General features: G+C 41.6%; 1 protein-coding gene across 1 annotated transcript; it reads left to right on the top strand.

The window, feature by feature from the left end:
• The first annotated feature begins 18,203 nt into the window (after positions 1-18,203).
• LOC310867983 (uncharacterized protein) lies at positions 18,204-21,887 on the top strand. Its single transcript, XM_083778184.1, has 8 exons — positions 18,204-18,298; positions 18,478-18,525; positions 18,814-18,986; positions 19,190-19,286; positions 19,723-20,079; positions 20,181-20,325; positions 20,461-20,588; positions 21,196-21,887. Exons 4-8 carry the CDS (start codon positions 19,215-19,217, stop codon positions 21,481-21,483), a joined length of 990 nt encoding a protein of 329 aa, XP_083634310.1. The 5' UTR covers positions 18,204-18,298; positions 18,478-18,525; positions 18,814-18,986; positions 19,190-19,214; the 3' UTR covers positions 21,484-21,887.
• The last annotated feature ends 3,505 nt before the right edge of the window (positions 21,888-25,392 follow it).

Raw genomic sequence — 25,392 nt, 5'->3', positions numbered from 1 at the left:
GTACCACCGCCCGACTTGCAGACATCTGACGACAGCAAGAGTGGTGGCAGGAGATGTGGAATGAACTGACAGCTGAATGATGGGTGTTGTTTCAACCACAGCAGGCCACAACGTTGGAGAAGCGGCAACAGAGGTCACGGCCGCACGGGGAGGGGTCAGGCGACTCCAAGGGAGACCACTGAGGGTGACCAGGGATGAAGGAGATGACGGGCGCTGGGCCGGATTGTCTGGTGAGGGTGTGGCGGATAAGAGAACTGGGGCCGATCCCGCACTGTGCGTCCAGACGTCGATTCAGTCACAGGTTAAGTTATGCACTCCATACACCCACTCAAACACTCTATGACCACACTCCAAAAGGCAACACGTGCATCCACACACCACCTGAGAAATGAAACATGTCCCATGCTGTCACGCAAACAAACATCCTCTGAGCCATTTTCATTGCACTATACCACACTTAAATTGCAGTCAAACAGACCATAATCATGCCCTAAAAGCACTGCACGCGAACAAACACCCTCTGAAACATGAATCACAACCCCACACCTCACTCATTCATACACCCCCCGTGCCATGACAATGCATGACACCACCACTTAGGTCACACACAAAGAGCAGATTGTTTTTATTATTATTGTTTTTAGAATGTCCCTTGACTACATACGTCCCACAGTGTTCGTTTATAAACTGCCCACGTAATTATTGACCTAGTGTTCAACTACAGTACTCAAATGTTTAAAGTAATAGTATCGATACTTCTGTGTCTTGTCGCAAATGGACATTGATAAAGTTAAGCTACCCCCAGCAGCGGGGTGACCATCTGCATGAAATATGACGTTGTGTTTCCCAGTCATGCTTTAAGAATGCACAGTTAGTTGGGCCACATTCATTCATTATATGCCAGTATGATACTGGTGCGTTATCTCTGGTGTTTTCATATAACACTGGCACTGCTGCGTTACAGCCTGAGAATTGAGTTTCAATGGTAGCGAGTGGTCTCTGAGTCAATGCAGTGATATGCACAGAACGTAATCAACCTGATTTGTTACTGCTGTGTGGTGTGTGCTAAAACAACCTCTAACCCAAGGGGGCTGATGGATTGAATAAGAGAAATATTAACAAGCATCGGCTGAACATGTGTAGTTTCTGTTCCATTCACTTAAATGAGTGTGCAAAATAGCCGATCTGCAAGCTCTCAAATAGCCAAAACCTGAGTGTTAAGAAAGACATCCAGTCTATTAGTTAGAAGGCAGCAGAAGCTTTGTTTATTTAAGTCAGAGAGAGAAGTAAATGTCCCATTTTGGGTTTCAAATGGTTTATACATGAGCTTCCAATGTCCTAAATGTGTTGTTGTGGTTGACAGAAACGGCTGCGTTCCTCTCTGTCCAATTTACACGAGAGTTGACAGAATTATGTGATAGACCACTGACTGGTCTATTCGTGTGCGGAGAGCCTCTGATGGCTTCACAATGCTATGAAGCTACGGACTGGGGAAATATCCCTGGTAGTGAAATATTAGGGTTAAAATAGATGTATTGAGATATGCTAATAGGCCTGCTCAAGTTAGTGAAGCTGTGGTTTAAATGTAGACAGGAATGTAGGTGATCAGAGTGTGATTACTACCCCCACTGGGGCAAATAACTTAATAAATAATGACCACTGTGCCTTTAGGTAATTAGTAAAATTACATGTATGATGTTGCAACTACAGATGAAGGCCTACAGCTGATTCAAGACACATTTTAATGCCCCATTGTGATAGGGCTATTGCTATCCCCTATCGATGTGTCGAGCTAAATTCATATCAATTCCAGCTGGATGATTCTAAATTAGCTTAAACACTGTTACATTTGTATTAAGCCCGGGCTATATTAGTAGTATTATTGTTAGTATATATATATATATATATATATATATATTCTTTTTAGATGGGGCCTCTCATCTTTGCCTGTGTGTCCGCCTGCAAAGCGATAAATCGACTGTTATCTCATAGGAGTGGAAAGGCCCCCACGCATTCCTGTGAGCTGCAGGAGGACTGGACTGACTGAGGAGACGAGCGTGCACGACCGTGCACAGCCGTGACTGACTGGCAGGTTATACTAGGATTTAGACAATTTACAATTTAGGCATTTAGCAGACGCTCTTAATCCAGAGCGACTTACATTTAAGCAAGAACAAAAGCATGGGAATACATCACATAAAAGCATTTATCAATATCATGAAACATGCGTAAGCTAAGAGACCATTTAGACCATTTATTTTATTTATTTTCTAATTCTCCAACGCTTACAAGTCTGATGCAGGCGACATGTGCCCTCCTTGTCCGTTAGTGACTACTTGGGGGACAGCTGTAATGATTTCAAATTACTTTCTTTCTCTATCAAATCTTGGCTTAACTCCTTATGCTCACTTTCTGCTTGAGCAGAAGAAACCTACTGCATCCGATATTTGTAGGTAGGTATTGATTGGGTAAGTCATGCGCAAGCGTTCACATTTTTTTTTTTCCATAGGCATCCCTCTGGAGCCGACCAGGAGGAAACACCGGAGCAGAGCAGAGGCCGTACCCTTGGCCTCGGAGCTCGTAAACTATTTGTTCTCATATAACTAAAAGTTTTTTCAGAGTGAAAATTGCCCTGCCCACCCAGGGGTCACAACCGTCTGCATCTCCAGCCTGAGGATCTCGTATTCAAGGATGTCACCTTCCATGTTCCCTGTTGACCGGTCCGTCGACAGCACGAGTCCAACAAAGGGAGACGTGCTCTCATGCCAAGCACTGCTAAAGATTCAACCCAGGCCTTCTGGTGATTGACGACGTCATCAACGTGGAGATTCGTTTCTACTATGATCTGACACAGATCACTGCCTATCCGTCCATCCATCTTCAACCGCTTGTCCGTACTCGGGTTGCGGGGGCAACAGCTCCACCAGCTCGCCAGCCAGGGAGCAACGACCTGGCTGCGGGCTCCCTGACACGGAGGGCCAGAGTAGGACACCTTTTAGTAGCCAGGAGGCTGACTCGACGACGAGGTGAAGTTTGCATTGCCATTAGGCTGCGAGGAGCGACACGATCTGCTGAGGTTTTGTCATTGCTGCAGCATGCGCCGGTGGAGCCTTTTTGTCATACACACATATCTGCACTTAGCATAGTACGGCCTGGGCCCAAAACCCCCAACACGGAAGAAACGTCCAGTTGTGCAATTGGCACAACCATACACGCACATGCATACACGTGCACACACTCCCCCCACTGTCCCCCCACTGGCACGACCGCACACACACACGTGCAAGCCCCTGTTGCACACGGAAGCACGCCCACCTGGCGACTCGGACTGACCGAATTGAACAATTTCACTGTGATGAATGAATGGTGTAACTTTTACTATTTTCATTGATGTATGCATACATGTCACATGTCACAACTGCGGCCTCTGCTTGAAACTAGGTATTTTGTTCATCTGGGTTATGTCAAAGGTGTGGCCCACAAATGGTGTTTGAGGGTTTTTACTTCGAAATGATTTCGCCCAGTGGACAGATTAATGGGCGCCCTCCCACTAACCACGTATAATTTTGTTTCCTTTCTTTCTACAGGCGACACGATGCTTCCTGTAATGTTGGTTCACTGTCTAACTTCATGCTATATTTCTTTACTGTCTAACTTCATGCTTTATTTATTTCCTGGGTGATGCACACGAGACAGAGAGGTCATTGTTTTCGCAATGCCAAATCTCTGATCTCTGTTTGACATCTACGGTGTCTGAATTGTAACAGGGTTTGTTTCCTAGGTGGAGACCCACAATGGACTTCTGTACTTAATCTGAATCCTAACTGTCGCCTCCCACAGGTTTTACGGTCCAACAGGGGATTTGTGATAAGTGCTGGCAGCGAGTTTAGGGAAGTCTGTTGCCTTTTGGAGTGATAGTATGATGTTGATAATGCCCGACCTTGTTGGTACTTTGCTGCTGGGTTATTCAATACGCTGAAAGAGAGATGATTTCATGTGACATAGGAAAACTGTTGCACTTTGCTGTTGCACTTTTGCACAAGATGTGTCTGTATTGTCTTTTGCGTTCCATTTTTGGGGTTGGTTTTGTTGTTTTTAATGCCTAGCTGCACAGGTGCTCTCTCTCTTGGTAACGTCCGCCTGAAAGGTCTATTTTGGCTGTGGTTGATGGAGTGTTTTTTTTTTCTTATTCCCTTAGTTGGTTCATATTATACACACTTTGAATTTACTTTGGAATTTACTTTGTCTACAGGATGTGTATGCTCGGCTGAGCATAAGTACAAGTAGGGGAGGGTGTGAATCAAAGTCCTGTACGTGCATACCAGGCTGTGGTTTCACTCCTTCTCTCTGCTCTAAGGGCCTAAAGATGCCAAGGCCACCTGTCTCCCGGTTTGAGCTGGTTACTCGCTGGCATTACCCACCGTGAGATTTACCACTCTGCCGGAAGACACACCCACTTCTGTTTTTTGTTCAAACCATGTATACGAATGAATGTGCATTTATCCCTCGTGTTATATGCAACATGGGGTGTGTGTCCCGCAACTAAAGTATAAGACTGATGTTTGTGTTGTTTGAAGTTATACTCATATGCTATTTCCACTGGGTCTCTGTTGCTATTGTATATTCACGTTCTTTCTTGATTTGTTGTTTCATTTAATGTGTTTAAATAAACAAAAGGGAGGATTGTTAGGGAATAATTATATTCTCTGTTCATATACAATCCCCCTTATTTTTCATTTTAACATGTTACATTGTGAGAGGCCTGCACAGGCTGCGCAGCTGTGTACACTCCTCTGCTTAACCTGATTTAACCCTGCCTTCTACAAGGTTGAGACACTGCTTGGAGATATCACTGCTACAGTCATTAAATGGGCCAGTCAACGTAACTGGTTTCAACCAGTTGCTACCCAGTATCTCAGAACTTGCCATGTCAGGCCGCACCCCTTTGCTGATTTCATGTCTTTATATATGCAATGAAAGTCCATCTTTCCTCATGTTACCCCGATCTCTCCCTCTGAGAGGTCGTGATCTCATCACTCGTGCACGTTTTAATTACTTTATAATAAATTGAACATCATCAGACCAGACTCCTCTCCTCTCGATTTATGATGCTCACACTATGCTGAAAAGTTCCTTAACAGTGTGTGTGTGTGTGTGTGTGTGTGTGTGTGTGTGTGTGTGTGTGTGTGTGTGTGTGTGTGTGTGTGTGTGTGTGTGTGTGTGTGTGCGTGCATGCGTGTGTGTGTGCGCGTGCATGCGCATGCATTACTCTACTTGTGAGGGCCAAACGTCTCCACATAGTATCATTTGAGAAAATGACATTATGATTGAGGACCATTTTCTAGCTCCTCACAAGAGAAATGTTTGTTTTATGTTTACAAATGATTTGGGGAGAAAGGCGTACAATTATAGGAAAAGATGTAGGTTGGGTTTAAGGTCAGGATTAGACATTTAGAGGTTAAGTTTAGGTGTTAGGATATAAATTTAATCGCATGCCGGTGTCGCACGGAAAACATCAGATCTACAAGCTCACAGTGTGTCTCAGCACGACATGTTGTGAGAACGACAACACACATCACTGTGCTGATAACGTTATTGTAAATTCAGTCATTACGACGGCATCAAGGCCCGCCAAAATACATTTTAGTCGACTAAATCCTATTATATTTATTCGACTAAAACTAGACTAACACTAAAACATTCCAGGTGACTAAAATGTGACTAGAACTAAATGAAAACTATTCAAGAGACTAATGACTAAAACCAAACTCAAAACTTGCTGTCAAAATCAGTGTGTGTGTGTGTGTGTGTGTGTGTGTGTGTGTGTGTGTGTGCGTGTGCGTGCGTGCGGCACCATGCGTGTGCATGTCACAGTATGATAAAGTTTAACATATACTTTTCGTTGAGTCTGTTTGTTATTCTATACTTACCAAGAATAACAATCACTGCATGAACTGATCTCTGTCTTCTATGCTTCTGCTCTGCTGTCTCCTTCCTGAGGTAGCTTTCAGCTTCAGCTCTAGCTTCAGCGTTACTGCCAACTAAACGCACATAAAGAGAGTTGAACTGTGTTTTAACAACAACTCTTCATCATGTTATACTGACTGGATAATAAATACAAAGAACAGGCATGCAGGAATCTGAATACATCAGATAAAAACAGACTTTGAAAACTTTACTGTAAATATTATGTTATAGTATTAGGCCTATATATACATTATTATTTTGTAAAGAAAACAGAATCACTGATTTGTGCGTGCGCCTCTGTCTGTCTGTCTGTCTGTCTGTCTGTCTGTCTGTCTGTCTGTCTGTCTCGTCTGTCCGTCCGTCCGTCCGTCCGTCAGTTGCCATGCTGAGAGTTCAAGATAACTCAACTAAATACATATATAAATAAATAAATAAATTAAATGGATAACAATGTTAATTTGTACATGTATCTAAGTGTAGGGTGGGGAATGACAGTCACATTAAAACACTCACACCTGGCCTGAGTCAAACTAATTGGACTCAGAGCTATAGGTGTAACTACACAGCTGCTGTGCATAGAGGTAATAATGATAAACTAGAAAAGACACAATTTTGAAAAATAGCAAAGTGTGGTTGCCGCAATTGCTTACATAGGCCCCTCCCACTAATTTACCACCAATTACAATGTCACATCACCCCTGTGATCATGCGTAAATAAATTGGATGGGACTTATCCCTCCAAAAATCATTTGTTGCATTTGCGGCGCCCCCTATGGATGAAAATGCAATTGTGTTCATCAAACAACCCTCGACATGCGATTCAAATTTGGGATGGATTTGACATTCCGTTCGTGATTTGTGGCATTTTTTGTAAAATTGGCCCCTGCCACTAACATCGGAAGCCGATAACGGCATAACGATAGGCACTATACAAATTCTAGGAAATGGGCGTGGCCTATATGGGGAGAGGCGTGACCCAAGGAATCCAGAGGGATAATAAATATAGTTTTTATGACCTATCGTACAAGAGTTATAAGCCAAAACGTAAAGTGGGCTGTTATAGCGCCACCATGAGGCCGACCGATATAAATGTAAGTTAATTAATTTTAGTCATTATGAACCTCAATGAGTCATCTCCACAAACATTCAGAGAGAGACTCTGTCCAGACAGAAGTTACCATCTGCTCTCCTTATAACTTCATTCTAAAAAATCAGTCAAAGATGACCTTTGTACATCATGACGATTGAGGCCGATTCTCAAAAATAATATCTGTCAGTAGTCAGTAGTACTGAAACGTTTTCCGTTTTCCAGGGACCCCCCAGAAGCAAAGATTTGCACAACATTTTCACGTTTTTTCTAAAATAGCAGATCTAAAAGCTCGTAGAGCGGCACTCGGTGCCACGCTATGACCTTGTAGATCTGCTATTTTTCAATAGCTAAAGTATAACATAATGCTTAAAACACCAAAAGGAGTTCCCGTCCTGAATGGGTTAAGAATTACCTGTGGGATTTGGGGTTATGCAAATTAGACAAACAATCCATTTAAAGAAACGTTTTTAAAACCTCAAGCAATAGCGAGATGAAGATTTAAACACTTGAACGCAGAAATCCACATTCAGGGGGAACATTAACCAAAAATTATAGATCTACAAGCTCACAAAGCGCTGTGAGGTTTTAGCACCCCAAAGTTGTTAAAAAAGTCCAGAATTAAAAATGTACTTGATCACGTTCTCACAATCAGAGAAGACAAACTGAATGGATCTAACACGTCTTCACAGTGAATGACCATTAGATTTGACATTGTTTGAGCAATAATAATGTACTTTTGGTCATTAATACATTTGGCGCAAATACTTTTGTACTTTTACTCAATATTAATCTGAAAACACATCAGGAGGTCATGAAGTAGAATATGTTTGATACTCACAGTTAACGCCTAGTAGATCATCACATTCATGATACATGCAAAGAAAAACAAAACAAACATTTGTTTAGAAAACTGCTGATTTTATGATTTTACAAAATGTTAAATAACATGAAACATAACATTAGATAAATCACTCTGCTATTTCAATAGTAATAATCTGTCAGTAATATAAATCATCTTGTTATCCTAAATGACACTATAATGTTGTACCGTATATGGTATGCAGTAAGATCTGCTACTGTTTCTGCTCATCTTTAGATAGTGTTTATCTGTAACATTTACAAACGGCTAAACTCTTCAACACTATAGGTGGTCTTTACACGAGAACGGTGTTCATAGAAAACGGCAAAATAAAGTAACGTTTGCTGGTGTCACTTTAGACGAGAACGGTGTTTTCAGGAGGTGAAAACGCAACAAAGTGAAAACACCTTCCAGAACGCCGTTTTCTCCTGTCTCCATGTACTGTAAACAGGCAAAACGGTGGATCCGCAAATGCAGAGCCATATTATAATGGAGTTCCTACAATGAACAATTTAAGCCTCCCTCCCCGCTTACAAAGCGGTGCTCATCAGCGATGGTGAATGTAAAACCATTATGTAAATAAAAAGCCTTATGATAGGGTCAGCAGCGTTTATGTAACCTAATGTATTATAAAATATATAACCATCCCGTGGCGCTCTCCGCCTGTATGCTCTGGGCTGCCCGTCTCTCGATGCGTTGCAGCGTTAGTACAAAGCAGGCAGCGAGCTACGGCCACAACCCTGTTGTGGTCTGGAAGCATCATTCAAAACCCTGATAGGGTTACGTGAAAGGGGGGCTACCTGGTTCTTCTTCTTGTACCTGGGTCTATTTGGCAGCCCGTTACCGCCACCTAGCGACATAGCGTTTTCATAAAGTGTGCGTTCTTGTGTAAAGGGTCAATAAATGAGAATGCAACAGGACTTTGCCGTTTTATCTGGAGACCGTCACCGTCTAAAAGAGGCCTTAGACACAACATGTAGATCATCATGCCTGAAGAAAGCCGAAAGGTCGAAACGTTGCTACGACTATTAAAAAATAAAGTTCTTGAACCAGAAAGTGGCGGTGTGCGGTCTCTCCTCCTTCCTTACAACATGTAGATAAAAATGTCTTCTAAATCCTAAAAGTTTCCTGAAAAACCTATATGTCAGTGGTGCTCAACCTTTTTCATGTCAAGGACCCCAGAATTATGTCCGCGGACCCCCATCTGAATATGTTTTTTTCAGGGACCCCCCAGAAGCAAAGATTTTAGTTAAAAACGTTCGCTCTGAAAGAATATATATTCAAAGGTTTGTGCCACATTTCCACGATTTTTCAAAAATAGCAGACCTACAAGCTCATAGCGCGGCACTCAACTTTTAAACCTCAAGCAATAGCGAGAAGAAGATTTAAACACTTGAACGCAGAAATCCACATTCCAAACACATAACCAAAAATGACAGATCTACAAGCTCACAAAGCGCGGTACGTTTGTAGACCTGCTATTTTTGAGGGCCCTCCATACTGGTTTAATGTTTGTTTTTAGTTCAATGTTTGCTTTTAAAACGCCTTTGACATTAAAGGGAAGATTTACGCCATATTGTCCCTCATTACGTCATATTGTCTCTTTATTGTTAATGGCATTTAATGTTTGTGTTTGCACCGTTTGTTTGACATCACCATTACATCAAGAGATTTGGTGTAGAGGGAAAAGTGGATAAAAAAAGGCCAGAATTCAAAATGTACTTGAGTAAAAGTGCAAAAGTATTTGTGCCAAATGTACTTAAATTACCAAAAGTAGATTATTATCGCTCAAACAATGTCAAATCTAATGGCCATTCACTGTGAAGACGTGTTAGATCCATTCAGTTTGTCTTCTCTGATTGTGAGAACGTAATATTAAAGGAGCATGCAGTGATTTGGAAAACCCCCCGTTCCCCCCGGTAACAAGATGTGCACTTGCACTCATTACAGTGGGGGGATACGCGACAGGCCAACAGCACACACACCAAGGCCCGCCCCCGCTCTGATCTGCTACTGTGTAAGATCTGCTACTGTTTCTGTTCATCTTTAGATAGTGTTTATCTGTAACAGCTAAATTATCTGTATTTGGCCGCGGACCCCCATCTGAAAATATGTTTTTCCAGGGACCCCCCAGAAGCAAAGATTTGAGTTAAAAACGTTTGCGCTGAAAGAATATATTCAGAGATTTGCACCACATTTTCACGATTTTTCCAAAATAGCAGATATACAAGCTCGTAGCGCTATGAGCTTGTAGATCTGCTATTTTCAATAGCTAAAGTATAACATAATGCTTAAAACACCAAAAGGGGTTCCCGTCCTGAATGGGTTAAGAATTACGCGTGGGATTTGGGTTTATCTATGCAAATTATACAAACAATCCATTTAAAGAAACATTAGACTTTAAGACATTTAGACCTGAGGCCGGTAAAAAAGGCTTCTAAATCCTGACAGTTTTCTGAAAAACCTATGTTTCTATGTCAGTGGTGCTCAACCTTTTTCATATCAAGGACCCCCAGAATTATCTGTATTTGGGCGCGGACCCCCATCTGAAAATATGTTGTTACAGGAAAGATTTGAGTTTTAAAAGTTAAAAGATTTGCGCCACATTTTCACGATTTTATAGCAGATCTACAAGCTCTACTTGTAGATCTGCTATTTTTCAACAGCTAAAGTACATCATAATGCTTAAAACACCAAAAGGGGTTCCCGCCCAGAATGGATTAAAACCTCAAGCAATAGCGAGAAGAAGATTTAACACTTGAAGATCTGGTTGAGAACCAGATCTGGTTGAGAACCGCTGCTCTATAGAGTGGCGCAGTCCCTCCCCCTTTCAGAACAACAAACGGCCCAGGAAATGAAATGCAATGCATTCTGACCATAGGATTTTCTTTAATTTATTTATTTAAAGGCGGTCACGGCGCGGACAAAGCCAACTCGGATCGTGACAAATCATGACAATGAACACAATGTTTTGGGCCGAAAAAACCGAAACAACGAAACAAATAGTGTTGTCTCCTGCCTTTATTTTCTTCTTTCTAATGATTTGATCGGCCCAAAACATTGTGTTCATTGTCATGATTTGTCACGATCCGAGTTGGCTTTGTCTGCGGCGTAACCGTCTTTAAATAAATACTTTAAGAAAATCCTATGGTCAGAATGCATTGCATTTCATTTCCTGGGCCGTTCGTTGTTCTGAAAGGGGGAGGGACTGCGCCGCTCTATTGGCTGGACCTGCAGGGTTTGAATCTCGGGTAAGACATGAAAGTTACAGAGTGGCGCATTAATGTCCCTCCTAATATGATATGATTGGATGAGTTGTCATCGATGAAGTCATCATCAGGTGTCAACTGGAGCCAAATCACACTGAGATCATTAAGTTTATGATCAAAACCCCTCCAATCAAATCAGAAAGACCAATAAGCTATCAGAAAGTGATTCTATGGAACATAATGAAGACTCAGATTACAGTAAACCCTTATAGCCGGTATATGAATGCACAGTAATTTATACATAAGATAAACATGATTATATAATAAATACATATCGTTGCTGTCGGGCAGAAACGTTGATTCTCCGTATTTTAACTTTTTATGTTTGTTAATTCATAAATTAATGCCTTACTTAAAATAGCCGATCTACAGTATACAAGCTCACAATGCAGTTTGTAGATCGGCTATCTTTGCTAGTTCCACGCATGCACGCACACACGGCGTGCACGCACACACACACACACACACACACACACACACACACACACACACACACACACACACACACACACCAGTATATTACATCTCTTGAAAAGTAACAGTTTTGGACATACAGGGTTTCCACCCGACAGAGACAACATCAGGGTTAATGATAATGTACAGTGACAGTACAGTATTGGTCACTTACATGTTAATCCCACAGCAATCTCCTTCACCTGTTCTCCATGTTGGACCTGACAGATGTAAACTCCCTTATCTCCGTCTCTGTAGTTCTTCAGTCTCAGAGACATGTTGCCTCTCTGCAGCGCCTGGATGTCCAGGGTCAGTCTGCCCTTGTAGCCCCTCCCCTCGACCACCTGACCATTCTTATACAGGTAAATACACTCTGACTCCTTAAACCAGCAGACTGTCATGGAGGACGCGCTGGTCCTAAGACAAAGACAACAGTCTAAGGTGACATCACTACCTTCCCAACCCCCAGCATAGCCTGGAGTGTAGAGTTCAAAACCACCTGGGGAAAAGAAAAGACACAGTTAGTGAAATATGAAATAATTTCTGTTCATTTAAACATACCGGTAATCATAATAAAGACATGCATGCAGTGATGTAACCAACACTTTATAATGACAACACACACACACACACACACACACACACCCTCACACACACACACACACACACACACACACACACACACACACGGACGGACGGACGGACGGACGAACGGAGCCGACGGACGGACACATATGCACGCACGCGCGCACACAATTCACCACCTCATATCGTTGCTGTCTGACAGAAACCTTGTATGTCCAAAACAGATTTCTTTCTTTCTTCAGGAAAGGTAAAAATAGAACATGTAGTGTTCTCATGTCTCTATAATTATTATAATTAGTTATTATTCAGTCACAAGCTCTGGTTAATACTTTAAACACACGTAACTACTTTCAGTTTTTAAGTTTTGGACTTAAAGCTGTATAGAAATATACCTGTCATTAATATAATGGTTGCAAATGAAAGTGATTATGCTTTTATTGTCATCTTCTGTTGTGTTCTATCGACAATCTCTTCTATTGTATTCTATGCCTTTTTGATCCATGTTTTCTCTATATATTTTTCTGTTAATGCACTTTGTGACTTGTTCTTAAAAGGTGCTATAAAAACAAAGCTTTATTATTATTATTATTATTATTATTATTAATATTATAAAAGTGGTTACAAGCTTTAACAACCTGAACTAAACCCTTTGAACGTGAACCACATCCTCATAATATGAGGATGTGGTTCACACTGACCAACTGATATTATCAGTTGGTCAGTGTTGATTTTGTCGAAAAATGTTCATCGACTACCTTTTTTCACTGACGAAAACTAAATGTAAACTAAATGAAAAACTAAATGAAAACTAAGCTATAATGACTAAAACTAAGACTAAATATACTGAGAATTTTGTCAGCAAATAAAAACTAGACTAAAATGTTAGGAAGGGACTATAGCGGAAAAGAGATCCAGTATAAGTCATTCTACACTTAGTTGCTACAACATTGCTTTTAAGTGATCTTTTATTTTTATTTATTATTTTTATTATTTTTATTACTGCGTGTTTTTTAATGTCGTTGCCTTATTTTATCTGTTCTTATCTTTGTACCACTGCCTTCTCCTGATTTGACACATTTTGACACTCATATAAAACGTCAAAATAAAGTATCGTTTGCTGCTGTCATTTAGACGAGAACCGTGTTCTCAGGAGGTGAAAATGCAACGAAGTGAAACCGACTCCCAGAGTGGAAATCTTTGAGAACGCCGTTTCCTATGGTCTCAAAAAACGGTGAATCCGCAAAACTTATGACATCATGGCTCACGTTGGCTCACAGCGCATATGTTTATTACATTGATGCAGAGCAATATCATTATGATATAATGGAGTTCCTGAACAAGCCTCCCTCCTCGCCTACAAAGTGATGCTCATAAGCGATGTTGAATGTAAAACCATGATGTAAATAAAAAGCCTTGTGATAGACGGCAGCCGCGGCAGCAGCGTTTATTTAATAAATATATATCATCCCGTGGCGCGCCCAGAGCAGTGTTGCGCCGCTTGCGTCTTCTTCTTGTACGTGGGTGACCTGTCTATTTGGCAGCCCGTTATCGCCACCTAGCATAATAGCACATTATATCATAACGTGTGCGTTCTCGTGTAAAGGGTAAGACAAAATGAGAACGCAACGGGACTTTGACGTGTTATATGGAGATGGTCGCCGTCTAAAAGAGGCCTAAAACTAGACGAACACTAAAACATCCCAGGTGACTAAAATGTGACTGAAACGAAATGAAAACTATTCAAGAGACTATATGACAAAAACTACATTTGCTGCCAAAAACAACCGTGCATTTGCATGTTCTCCCCGTGTCCCCTAGGGTAGGTACCCTCACAAAAACATGCAGTAATCCTGGTCTCTAAACTGCCTCCCCCTGACCAGCCGGGGCGCCTGATGGAGGGGAAAGGAACTGGTTGGAATAACGTGTTCCTTCCACGCGCTACGTCCTACCAGGGAAACTCCCCCCTGTCAGGTGTAAAGGAGCAACTTGGACACTCAGGCATGAAGGAAGCATGAGTTCAAGTCCGTTGCTCTCCCCATGTCCCCCATATATGGGGACTAGGTTGGCGGAGGGTGTGTAGAGCCCAGGATCACATTAGATAATTCACACAGGGGTGAAAAATGGGTTACAAAATCGTGGGATAAAAATTATTAAAAAAAAAAAAAAAAAACAACAGTGCAGTTGATCATGATGGTTCATCTATCAGGAAATATATTTAAAAAGAAATCAGTGTTGTGACCTACCTTGATCTCTGGCCCCTGCCATGTCTCCTGTATAGAGGGGAAAATAGACTAATTACCACACATAACATTCATAACATTTATCTGTAAATAGTTTGTGATTAGTGAGCTGCAATATATTCTTCATGGGAACGGAGGTTATAGTTTCTACAAAGTAACCAACAGTTCGTACCGACCGCTGTTTCCTGCTCACAAACCCTACAGTGGTTCTGCAGACAGATTTATTCATTATGAAAGGTTAAATAAAATGCTAAGATAACCTCTTACCTTTCACCGCTTGGCGTACGACGCGTTAAGACTCCAAACGCAAATTCATACAAATCCTCACACATTACAGACTCCTCTAACTAACCAGAACTCACACATTACAGACTCCTCTACAACTAACCAGAACTCACACATTACAGACTCCTCTACAACTAACCAGAACTCTATACAGACTCCTCTACAACTATTTAAAAAAACCTTTTGAAATAGTTCAAATAGCCAATCTACAAGCTCACAATGTCTCGATGTAGATCGGCTATAGTTTAGGGATAAGGGATAACTTGGATAAGGGTGGCGCAAGATGGAGCCCAATGATTCCAGATGTCTTCTAAAACAGTGGTTCCCGAACGTTTTCATGTCAAGGACCCCCACATTGACACTCATTAGCTCCCATTAGAAAATATATGCCAAGGAACTCCCATAAGAGAAGATTTTTACGGCTCTAGCAGTGATTCTCAACCAGTTTAATTTCAAGGACGCCAGGTTTGACCTGAATTAGGCTACAGTCCCCCATTTAATGGCATTTCTATCTCTGGGACCCCCAATGTATAAAAATCAAAGTTAACTCTGGGAGTGTACAAAGTTCCATTTGTACACTAGCAGATCTACAAGCTCATAGCGCGGCACTGTAGATCTGCTCAGATCTAACTGTTCTGAGTTACAGACCCACAAGGGTCAATTTGGTTCCATTTGTACACTAGCAGATCTACAAGCTCATAGCACGGCACAGAGTGCCGCAAAAAAATTGGCCTTTTTTTAAATGTGGATTTGTCCCGTTTTAACGTTGATATTTAACCTTAACACTGATGTCTTCACCTCCATGACAGCTGCTCTCCCTGCACTGACAGCCTCCTCATGCTTAAAGTAGAAATGAAAAAGATATCTATCTATCTATCTATCTATCTATCTATCTATCTATCTATGTATGCTCAGACCCAGCCAGCCTGCCAGCAAGCCACACACATAGTGCTCAAACCCAGCCAGCCAGCCAGCCACACACATAGTGCTCAGACCCAGCCAGCCAGCCAGCCACACACATAGTGCTCAAACCCAGCCAGCCAGCCAGCCAGCCACACACATAGTGCTCAGACCCAGCCAGCCAGAAAGCCACACACATACACTCTCAGAAAGAATGTGTCAAATCCTTACTCATCTTTTGTGTTAAAATATTCTAACATTTGTTATGTTACATTTACCAATCTTGTGTTAAAATCCCAGACACACTCATTGTGTTAATAGACACACTCATTGTGTTAATACTACTTTAACACATTATGAGTTATCATCACGTGACTTTAACATAACATGTGTTAGCCACTGTGTGACGCCCCCCTGTTATGCTCACTGACGTCACTGCATTTTGGGCGCGCAAGCCACAAACCAAACCACAAAGTTGCAGGCACCAGGCACTCGGTCGGACGGACACGGGAGAAGCTGCGGTAATATTCCCAAACACGGTAAGCACTATGAAAACGTTTTTATTATTATTTATTATTATTATTTATGATTGTGTATTGACAGCCCTAGTTTTGTCCCCGTTGAGCCACCGTCGTGTTACTTTGCTGGCAGACCTGTAGTACAGGCTAGCTGAGCAAACTAATGGTGAAGCTAGCTACAATGGCAAATACTAGTCCTCCGTCTCTTTATTATTATCCCAACAAAACTGATAACGAGGTGAGTGCATTCTCACGTTGTGTTTGTTTTCCGTGGACCGTGGCCGAGTCAGTGTTTGACCAACTGCTGTTTTGCACAGTAGGCTTATTATGGTTGCTGTGGTTGTGCTAGCTGCTAGCACAGCTAGCACAACCACAGCTAGCTAGCATCTTACGAGGGCCGGTCCCCGCCCGAGCGGCGCGACGCGGTCGGGACGCACTGAGGGCAGTCCGTCCCCGTTGGCCGGCGCACGGGGCGGCCGCAGAGATACACGATTCCACGTCCCCGGGAAACGGCGAGGTCGGGGGGTTGGAACCGTGCGTGTTGTGAACTTGTGGGTATATTAAATACTTTTGTATTGTGACACTTTTGTTCGGTTTGTATGTTTTAATTCGCTGTACATTGAAAGAATAATGAACTGGTTGTGGGAAACCCAATGGCATAATTTGGTGTTATAGTGAAATGTGAAACTGATCTTGTACAGTAGATGGCTATTTCTTTCAACTTTTATTTTTTATAGCAGATTATATCTACAGTGCTTTGTGAGATTACTATTTGTCATGGAGTGATTGTGTAGGGCTTAAATTGTTTTAACTTCTGCTTTTCGTTGTGACAAACAAATGTATGTATAGAGTTGCAACATCAGCCATTGACAGCCCATACCATCCAAACAGAAAAGTCCTATCTGATTGTAATAAACACCAACTTTGTAGCTGTAGTGTTTGATTAAAAAAATCCACCATAGACATGTTATGAGTTACATTCTAATAACACACAATCTCTTGTGCCATCTCCCCAGTGGGACCAGCAGGATAACTGCTCCAGTTGTTGTACTGTCCAGTGTCCAGTGACCCTCTGACTAAATAAATGTTTTAGCCACAGCCAAGGTGAGTTGCAGGATACAAAGTGATTAAAGGTACAATTTGTATGAAAAGAAGGGCGTGCATTACTGTATGTTATGAGTTGATTTGCCTTACTTTACACGTTCTGATGTAACTATTGCACATGTGCACATTGCGATGATGATGCTGACTATATTTGTGCTCTTTTCCAGCCTTGACAATGGAAGCAAGTGGGCCTACCACACTTGTAACTTGTCTCCTAGATGGCAGGGAGATCTGGAAAAGAGTATTTCGTGTCAACACCACTGCAGACATTCTGGAAACTGCCAAGCTCTCATTGACTTGCACAGCAGATTTAGATCGATTCCTTCATTTTAATACCGCCTTTGGTGACTTTGTTGACACAGACATAGGTGGCAATGTAGAACAATTGGACAAATATCAAATTCTGTTCAAGTCAATGAAGCCAGAGGATGACCAACAAACATACCAGAACCTGGTATGTATGCATAATTGCATATATTTAATAGTAGTCCCCGTTCTGACGTCTAAAGAGATAGTTCAGTTTATTTGAAGTGTGGTCCAAGGCACTTGCATACAGTCGGTGCGGTGTTTGCTCTAGAATTGTTACAAAATGCCTACACCTGATAATGGTGCTTTGTAAGTGAACAAAATGACGGCATTTGGTGAACCTGACTCTGTATACTAGTATATGTCAGGATGACAATACATAAGCAATACATTATGTTTAATCTGTGACATTACTTTCTTTTTAAGGCTCAACCATCGACTCAGAGACAGAGTACAGATGCACCTGGTCCTAGTGGGGTATGTATGTGCCTGGAAGATGCATAGAAACCGTACTACCTAGTATCAGATCTAAAGATAATATCGGTGCAAAACATTGAAGAATGTTCACTCTGAGTCTATACACTTACATGATCATCATGTTGGATTTGAGTGTGATAATCTACTTATGCTGTAACACATCGTTGTGATTTACATGGCTCTGTTTTCTTTTTAAGGCTCAACCATCGACTCATGATGTGCCTGGTCCAAGTGGTCAAAGGGAGGTATGTGACTGAGAGATGCATACAGTAATGTCACATATTGGGCTGATATTGGTGCAAAACAATATTGCATCACTATCTATACCAACACTAACTGTGCAGGCTTCTTGGTATGACTGAACATCTAATCTCAATAATTAGCATAGCTCTCGTTCAAGCAGTGACATGTCTTTCTTTTTAAGGCTGGACATCTGAGTGCTGGTGCAGCCCATCAAAGCGGTCAATTGCAGGTATGTTTACAGAGTGCAACAGGCACGTTGCGCTCGTCGCAGATCTACAAGCTCGTAGATCTTGTCACAGAGTGCAGCGCGCTATGAGCTTGTAGATCTGCTATTTTTGAGAAATTGTGCAAATATGGTGTAAATCTTGGAATATATATTCTTTCCTTGCACTAAAGAAAATATTGTTTATTTGAAGGCGGTTTTGCATATTGCCTTAACGCCAACCCATAGCGGCCTAAAGTTTTTGGGCATATTTTGTGTGTGTGTGTGTGTGTGTGTGTGTGTGCTGTTTCCCAGAACGGTCGAGGACAACTTGTGCACAGATTTGACGCAGCCAGTCTGAGTGCGCTGATTGAGCGCAAAGCCCCAGCTGTCCACGCTGAATATAAGACATCAGGAACACTCTCCGTGATATCCAGACATCTTCTTGTGAAAATAGCTGTCTCTGATCTGGTGGAGCAAATAGGATAGTGAGTTCATTCTTAATCTACCTTAGAGACTAAAATAATTTGAATGGTTTGATAAAAAAGCAACATGTTTAGTGACATATTTAGTTATTTTACACATTTAGTGATATACAGAAGTGAATACTTCTGAAATGTACCATTTATCCTTATAAATAAGTATATTTTTCTAATTATTCTTGATACAAAATCCTTCATTTTGCTTTCAGTTACCCTGATAATCCTAACAAGGTGATGTTGGCGAAAAGCATCATAACAGTCTTCCCAAAACTGGCGATCAAGATGGACGAACAGAAAGAAGGATTTGTAAGTGCAAACGGATGTCTTTCAGTAAAAACAATTTGCATTGTAATATTCACTTAGGGATGCACCGCAGGCCGTGGCCGTACAGTGAGCTACACAGTTTGTATTAAGGATGCGTTTTTTGAGTGGTGCAACCACTCCTACAACCAGCTTGCAATGTCCTCGTACCTGTTTGTGTGTGTGTGTGTGTGTGTCTGTGTGTGTGAGCACGAGTATGTGACTTAATAATAGCAGTAGGGGGCGCCAGAAACAGTGAGAGGGGTAGTGTCTAATGAGAGAGAGAGTGAGAGAGAGAGAGAGAGAGAGAGAGGGGGGGGGGGGGGGGAATTGCACCACGCAGTTCACACGTGTGTGATTTTTTTAAATGCACCAAGGTGAGAATAGGATACGACTGGCGGAGTTATGCTTAAACAATGTATTTAATTTAACTGTGATCCAGGAGCACTTCTTTGACCCAGTGACCCACTGTGGATTCATTGAGATGAAACTGCGCAACCTACGTAGACCACTTCTGGACGACCAACGTCGCTATTCCAAGCGGGGGAGGTCCAGTGGTTCTTCTGCAGTTGGTCTGTCTGCAGTTACTGTAACAGTGGATATGTCCATGGGGGAAGAGTCCATCATGGAGTGTATAACTGCCACCAAAAAGCTGAGACCAACTCCTGAGAATGTCTCTGCTATCAAAAAGGGTATGGAGGAAACCTACGCCCACCGAAGATGGTGGATCACTGCAGAGTCACCACCATTGGATGAGATCTTTCAGCAGTACCCTCGGTTCACAGACATGCCATACTTGGTAAGTAGGCCTATACAGCATGTTACATTGCAGATGCACATCTGGAGCCTAGACAACAGGCAATACTAATATAATTGCTGTATTATTTGCCACATTTCCAGTTCGATGCAGAGTTCACCAAAATGTACCCAGGGAAGGAAGACCTCTTCCTTCGAAAATGGGAAGGAAATATCGTTCCTAAACTACTGAAAGTGGCTGCAATAGAAAAATTGCACAGTTTACTTCCAGCTGGTGAGGACTCGGAGAGTGATGGTAAGTTACTGTACACATTATTGATCTGAATTCCCCCAGCACAGCCTTTTCTGTTGTAATTTGCCAGATAACTTTTTGCGGAGGTGGCATCAGTAATGGTGTGTATTTTCCCTTTTGTGTCCTGCTCAGATTCCCGTTCCTTCAGAGCCCTTCAGATCCTCACACACCTCCTACCTCCTACAGCGTCAGGGCGGACCAAAGGATCCACAAAAATCAGTGCGAAATCGGCGCTGTCCTACATATTGGACATCAAACCGGTAGGAAAGATTCAATTAACCTATTCAGTGGTGTTTTAAGCATTATGTTATACTTTAGCTATTGAAAAATAGCAGATCTACAAGCTCCAAGTGGAGCGCTACGAGCTTATAGGTCTGCTGTTTTTGAAAAATCGTGAAATGTGGGGCGCAAATCTTTGAATGTATATTCTTTCAGAGCGAACGCTTTTAACTCAAATCTTTGCTTCCGGGGGGTCCCTGGAACTACGGTACATATTTTCAGATGGGGTTCGGAGGCCAAATACATATAATTCTAGGGGTCCTTGACATGAAGTAGTTTGAGTACCACTGACATAGAAACAAAGTTTTCAGAAAACTGTCAGGATTTAGAAAACATTTGTAGAATCGTTCTCAGGTCTAAATGGGTTAAAGGGACACTACACCTTTATTAAGTTATTGAGAGTTAATTTGAGTTGTGGACCAATGATGAGTGTATTATGATCATCCTATAATAAAATTGCCTAGGTGATTTAACTCGAACAGTTTGTCCGACTTCAAACTTGGCAGGTGCGCTTTAGAGATTATAAAATAGATATTGATATATTGCCAGCCCTATTTGATATTTACATGTAAATACTTGTTTTCATAGACTGGAACAAGCATCCGCAGCCTTGTGGAATCTGCTGATGCAGAAGTGGGAGCCATCCAGCCGAAGCTTGTGTGTTTGGGACACCCCAATACAACGGCCCAATACATCATAGTGGCTAAGAACGACAAAGTCACCATCCCACTTCAAGATGAAGGTTTGGCCTGTGCTCTGGACAAGCTGTTCAAAGTGTTCTGGGTTTGCAATGTCTCATATCCTGACCCACTCGCCTCAGTCTATGCCTACTTTGAGCATGTTTACGGTATAGTCGTCCCAGGACCAAAGAGATAAAAAGTTGTTGAGCTTATCGCAAAGCTCCAGGCAGTGTAATTGAGTTCTAATACCATGTACATTTGTCCCAAGTGCAAGAAACCCATTTCAGAACAAGTAAGGGCACTTATCAGACATCTTAGGCAAGTCCATGCAATTTCAGATGGACAGGATTATACACTTGTATGCAGTCAAAATCACTGTCAAAGAACTTACCAAAAATTAAATTCTTATGCTAAACATCTTAATAGAGCCCACTCTCATGTTGCAAACCCAGAACACACTGAACACGTGGTCCATGTCAGTAATGAGTCAGCACAAGATGACGCAGAAGCATCCTCTAACCAGGACACTGCAGAAACTAATTTGGACTACGAAATGAACACGCAAATGGAGGATCATCGTTTGTTAGACCACCGTGAATGTGCAGCTTCATTTGTTGCCAAAATGTACTCTGCATCGAATTCCACCCTAACAGATGTTCAAAAAAGCATTACGTGCACGCAAGAGCTACTGGAGAACACATTGGATTCTTTACAGCATAAAACTACATCTTTACTTAAAATGTTCAATGAGCAGATCACTTTTATCCAGAGCTCCAACAATGAGCGGAAAGGAGTTTGGGACAGTAATTTGGTTTGTGAGGGGGTCACCAAATTTCCAATGAAACATACTTTGAACTTGACATTTATAAGCTAAAGTCTTAGAGATATTGATGAAATTACACACAATATGAGCATGCCTTTTCAGGGGAGCGTGCTTACCCTCGAATCTCATACACCACAACTTCAAAAGTGGGCCAAATTTGATCATCATGCGCCAATAGTGTGTCATAAAATGATGTTTTGGTATGAGTGGCCTGTCTGGATACAGACTCTTGAACAGGTTATGGTGATTTATAACCAATTGTTTCAGAAAGACAGACAGACCATAGCTAACAACTGGGGCAAACACTATGCTACATATTTCTCTGAGGAGGAGGAACAATTCCCAATGTTGATCATCTTTCGGTATAAAATCTCCTATTAGGAAGGGTAAAAAGAGTAATAAGCACCACATCTGACTTGCTGTTTGTTTTATGGGATTCTCTGCTGTCAAGTTAAGAATGACAGTAGGTTTGTTTTTTTGATTTGCAAAACCGTAATTATAGCTTCTTAATCTGTCATTGAACTGCTCCAATGTGAAAAGCTTCAGCTCATAGATGAAATGTTTTAGCATCAGTTTTACTTCAACTAGAGCCACACCTTCTAAAATGTCATGCATAATGTCGACACAAATGTTCTCAGTCACATGAAAATAATTAAGTGAGTTTAAACAGGAATCCTCTTTTATACCAGTTAGAGATGGATTGTTAAGCATAACATGTTGTTCATAGTTTGCTTTACTACGGAGCTCCTGGTGATCATCATCAAACTCATGCTGGGCAGCTAGTTTGTCAGTTAAAGTACTTGGCTGTGATATTGGCTTTTGCAGCACAATTCATGTGGCTCACTCAGTCTGTGCGTTTGGTCAGACATACAGAACTGGTTGTGTCCTTGCTTTGAACTGTGACCTGAGAGGAGAGCGTCTCTTTGGGGAGATTATGCACATGTTTCCAAATAGTGAAAAGGAAGAGGTATTAATTTTTATTCAAATTTTAACTGTGAAATACTTTGATGATCATCTGTATTCTTATGTGGTGGAGCGGAATGCCGAGTATGAAATGATCAATATAAAGGACATAGCAGACATCAGACCACTAGATTTACTGTCATCTTACAGTGGAGACCAACTCTATGTTAATCCAAGATACAAATTGATTGCCTAAATGTGCATTGAGTGCTTTACCTTTCAGATATGGAATAGAATATGAATAGAGGCGGCTAGAAAATGGTGCTGCCTGTAAGTGGCTGTGTCCACAGAGAACGTCTATTTGACCTGCCAGTGCTATTCTGCAATTCATTCTCTATGGTTAGGAAAAGAATAACATTCCCTGTGGACACGTGGCCTTATGGTCCTGCATATTTATGACGGTGTGTCCTGATGTCCTATGCAGTGATCATTTGCAGGCACATTGTTTACTTCCCTCTGAATCCTTTTTTATTTTAATTTTAGATTTATTTTCCATTTTTTGTTCCTATAGTTCTTTAAATCGTGCTAGAGACCTTTACTGTGTTCAATGTCTGCCAAAAATGTTCTATCGACCACTTGGGGTGGCAAAGATATTGTGTGGGTTGATGTTTGTTTTAATGTCTACCTCAATTTATTGAGTATTTCAACCAGTTTGCACTGAGCTGTCTCAATTCTGATGCAGTTTGCACTATGACCGAGTTTGTTGAACGGTCAATGTCAAATGTTTACTTTTATAAATATTGCACTTTTATTGTGTATTTAAATAGTATGTTCAAAACTTAAATGTCTTAAAAGAGTTTGCACTGAGAGTTTGCACTGACTGTATTACCGGCACTGACTGTCTGAAATAAATATTACCGGTACTTGAATTTCAAGCATTTTTTTCTTTTTGTGGGCATTTTAATACAGCTGTGTAGAATTGCATGAAATAACAGTTTTGTGTATAATTATGTATAAAATTGCAAAAAATAACACAGCCCTGTGTTATCTTTGTGTAAAATTAACACAATCTGTGTGTTTACACATTTAACACACAACATGTGTAACATAACACAGACCTGTGTTGTCTTTGTGTAAAATTAACACAATCGGTGTGTACACATTTAACACACAACATGTGTAACATAACACAGACCTGTGTTGTCTTTGTGTAGAAGTAACACAATCGGTGTGTTTACACATTTAACACACAACATGTGTTAAATCTGCCAACACAAAAGCATGTGTCAAAACAACACATTGCGTGTTGTCCTTAACTAGACACACAGATGTGTTAAGAAATAACACATTATGTGTCATTTTTGACTCATTCGTTCTGAGAGTGTAGTGCTCAGACCCAGCCAGCCAGAAAGCCACACACATAGTGCTCAGACGCAGCCAGCCACACACATAGCTCCGTAAGGGAGTGGTCAGTGGTTGCACCACTCAAAAAATCTTCAAAAAACAGAAGAGGCTACTGGATATTGGAGAACCTGATTTGGACATGATCTGATGCAGGACAATGTCACTATGACAGAAAGAGAAGATGGGTCTGAACACATGCCTTATTTTTACATTTTCTTCACACAAACACATCTGTCTCTCTCTCTCTGAACAGAAACAAGTCGCGATGCAGCCCCTCCCCCCCCCCCCCTTCACTTCACACACACACACACACACACACACACACACACACACACACACACACATGACTTTGTCGACCCTATAATGTGCACGCACGGGCTACTGGCACCGTTCCACTTCCTCATATCACTTCCTCATATCACGCAAGAGACGCCACACACCTCACTTGTGGTAACTTGTGGGGGCTATATTGTATTCCATGAAAAATATTTCGAAGCGATGTTAAACTCTGCATGGCTCATTTCCATGCGTCACACAGTCAGGGACCCTGCTGACGATTTGGTCCACCGTTTACCCTCCTACTGCATATATCAGCGCTGCATGCACATCGGCTATTTTACCGTTTGTGAGGACGCACACATGGGTGCGTGTTATTACGCGGCGGAGCCGCGGAGAAATTTGTTATTTATAATGCGTGTGAAATGGCATGTGTGGCGTGGTGCGTGGTAAAGGGTTAAATTGCGTGACTGTCACACTCAAAGGGTGAGACATGGCAGCCCTGCAAATCTACAAGCACACAATAAGTACACGCTATATCAGGGGTGGGCAACTTTGACCATGGCGAGGGCCAATATATTTCCACCCTCACTCCAGAGGGCCACAGTGCATATTACTGTCATAGCAAATAGCTGATCTACAATCTCAAAACGTTTTGAGCTTGTAGATCAGCTATCTTTGCTATATTTTAATTGAAAA

The sequence above is a fragment of the Protomyctophum parallelum genome (assembly GCF_964188405.1).
Source record: "Protomyctophum parallelum genome assembly, chromosome: 12".
Classification (NCBI taxonomy): domain Eukaryota; kingdom Metazoa; phylum Chordata; class Actinopteri; order Myctophiformes; family Myctophidae; genus Protomyctophum; species Protomyctophum parallelum.
Note: the sequence above shows the minus strand (reverse complement) of the source record. Positions and strands in the feature narration are given on the sequence as shown.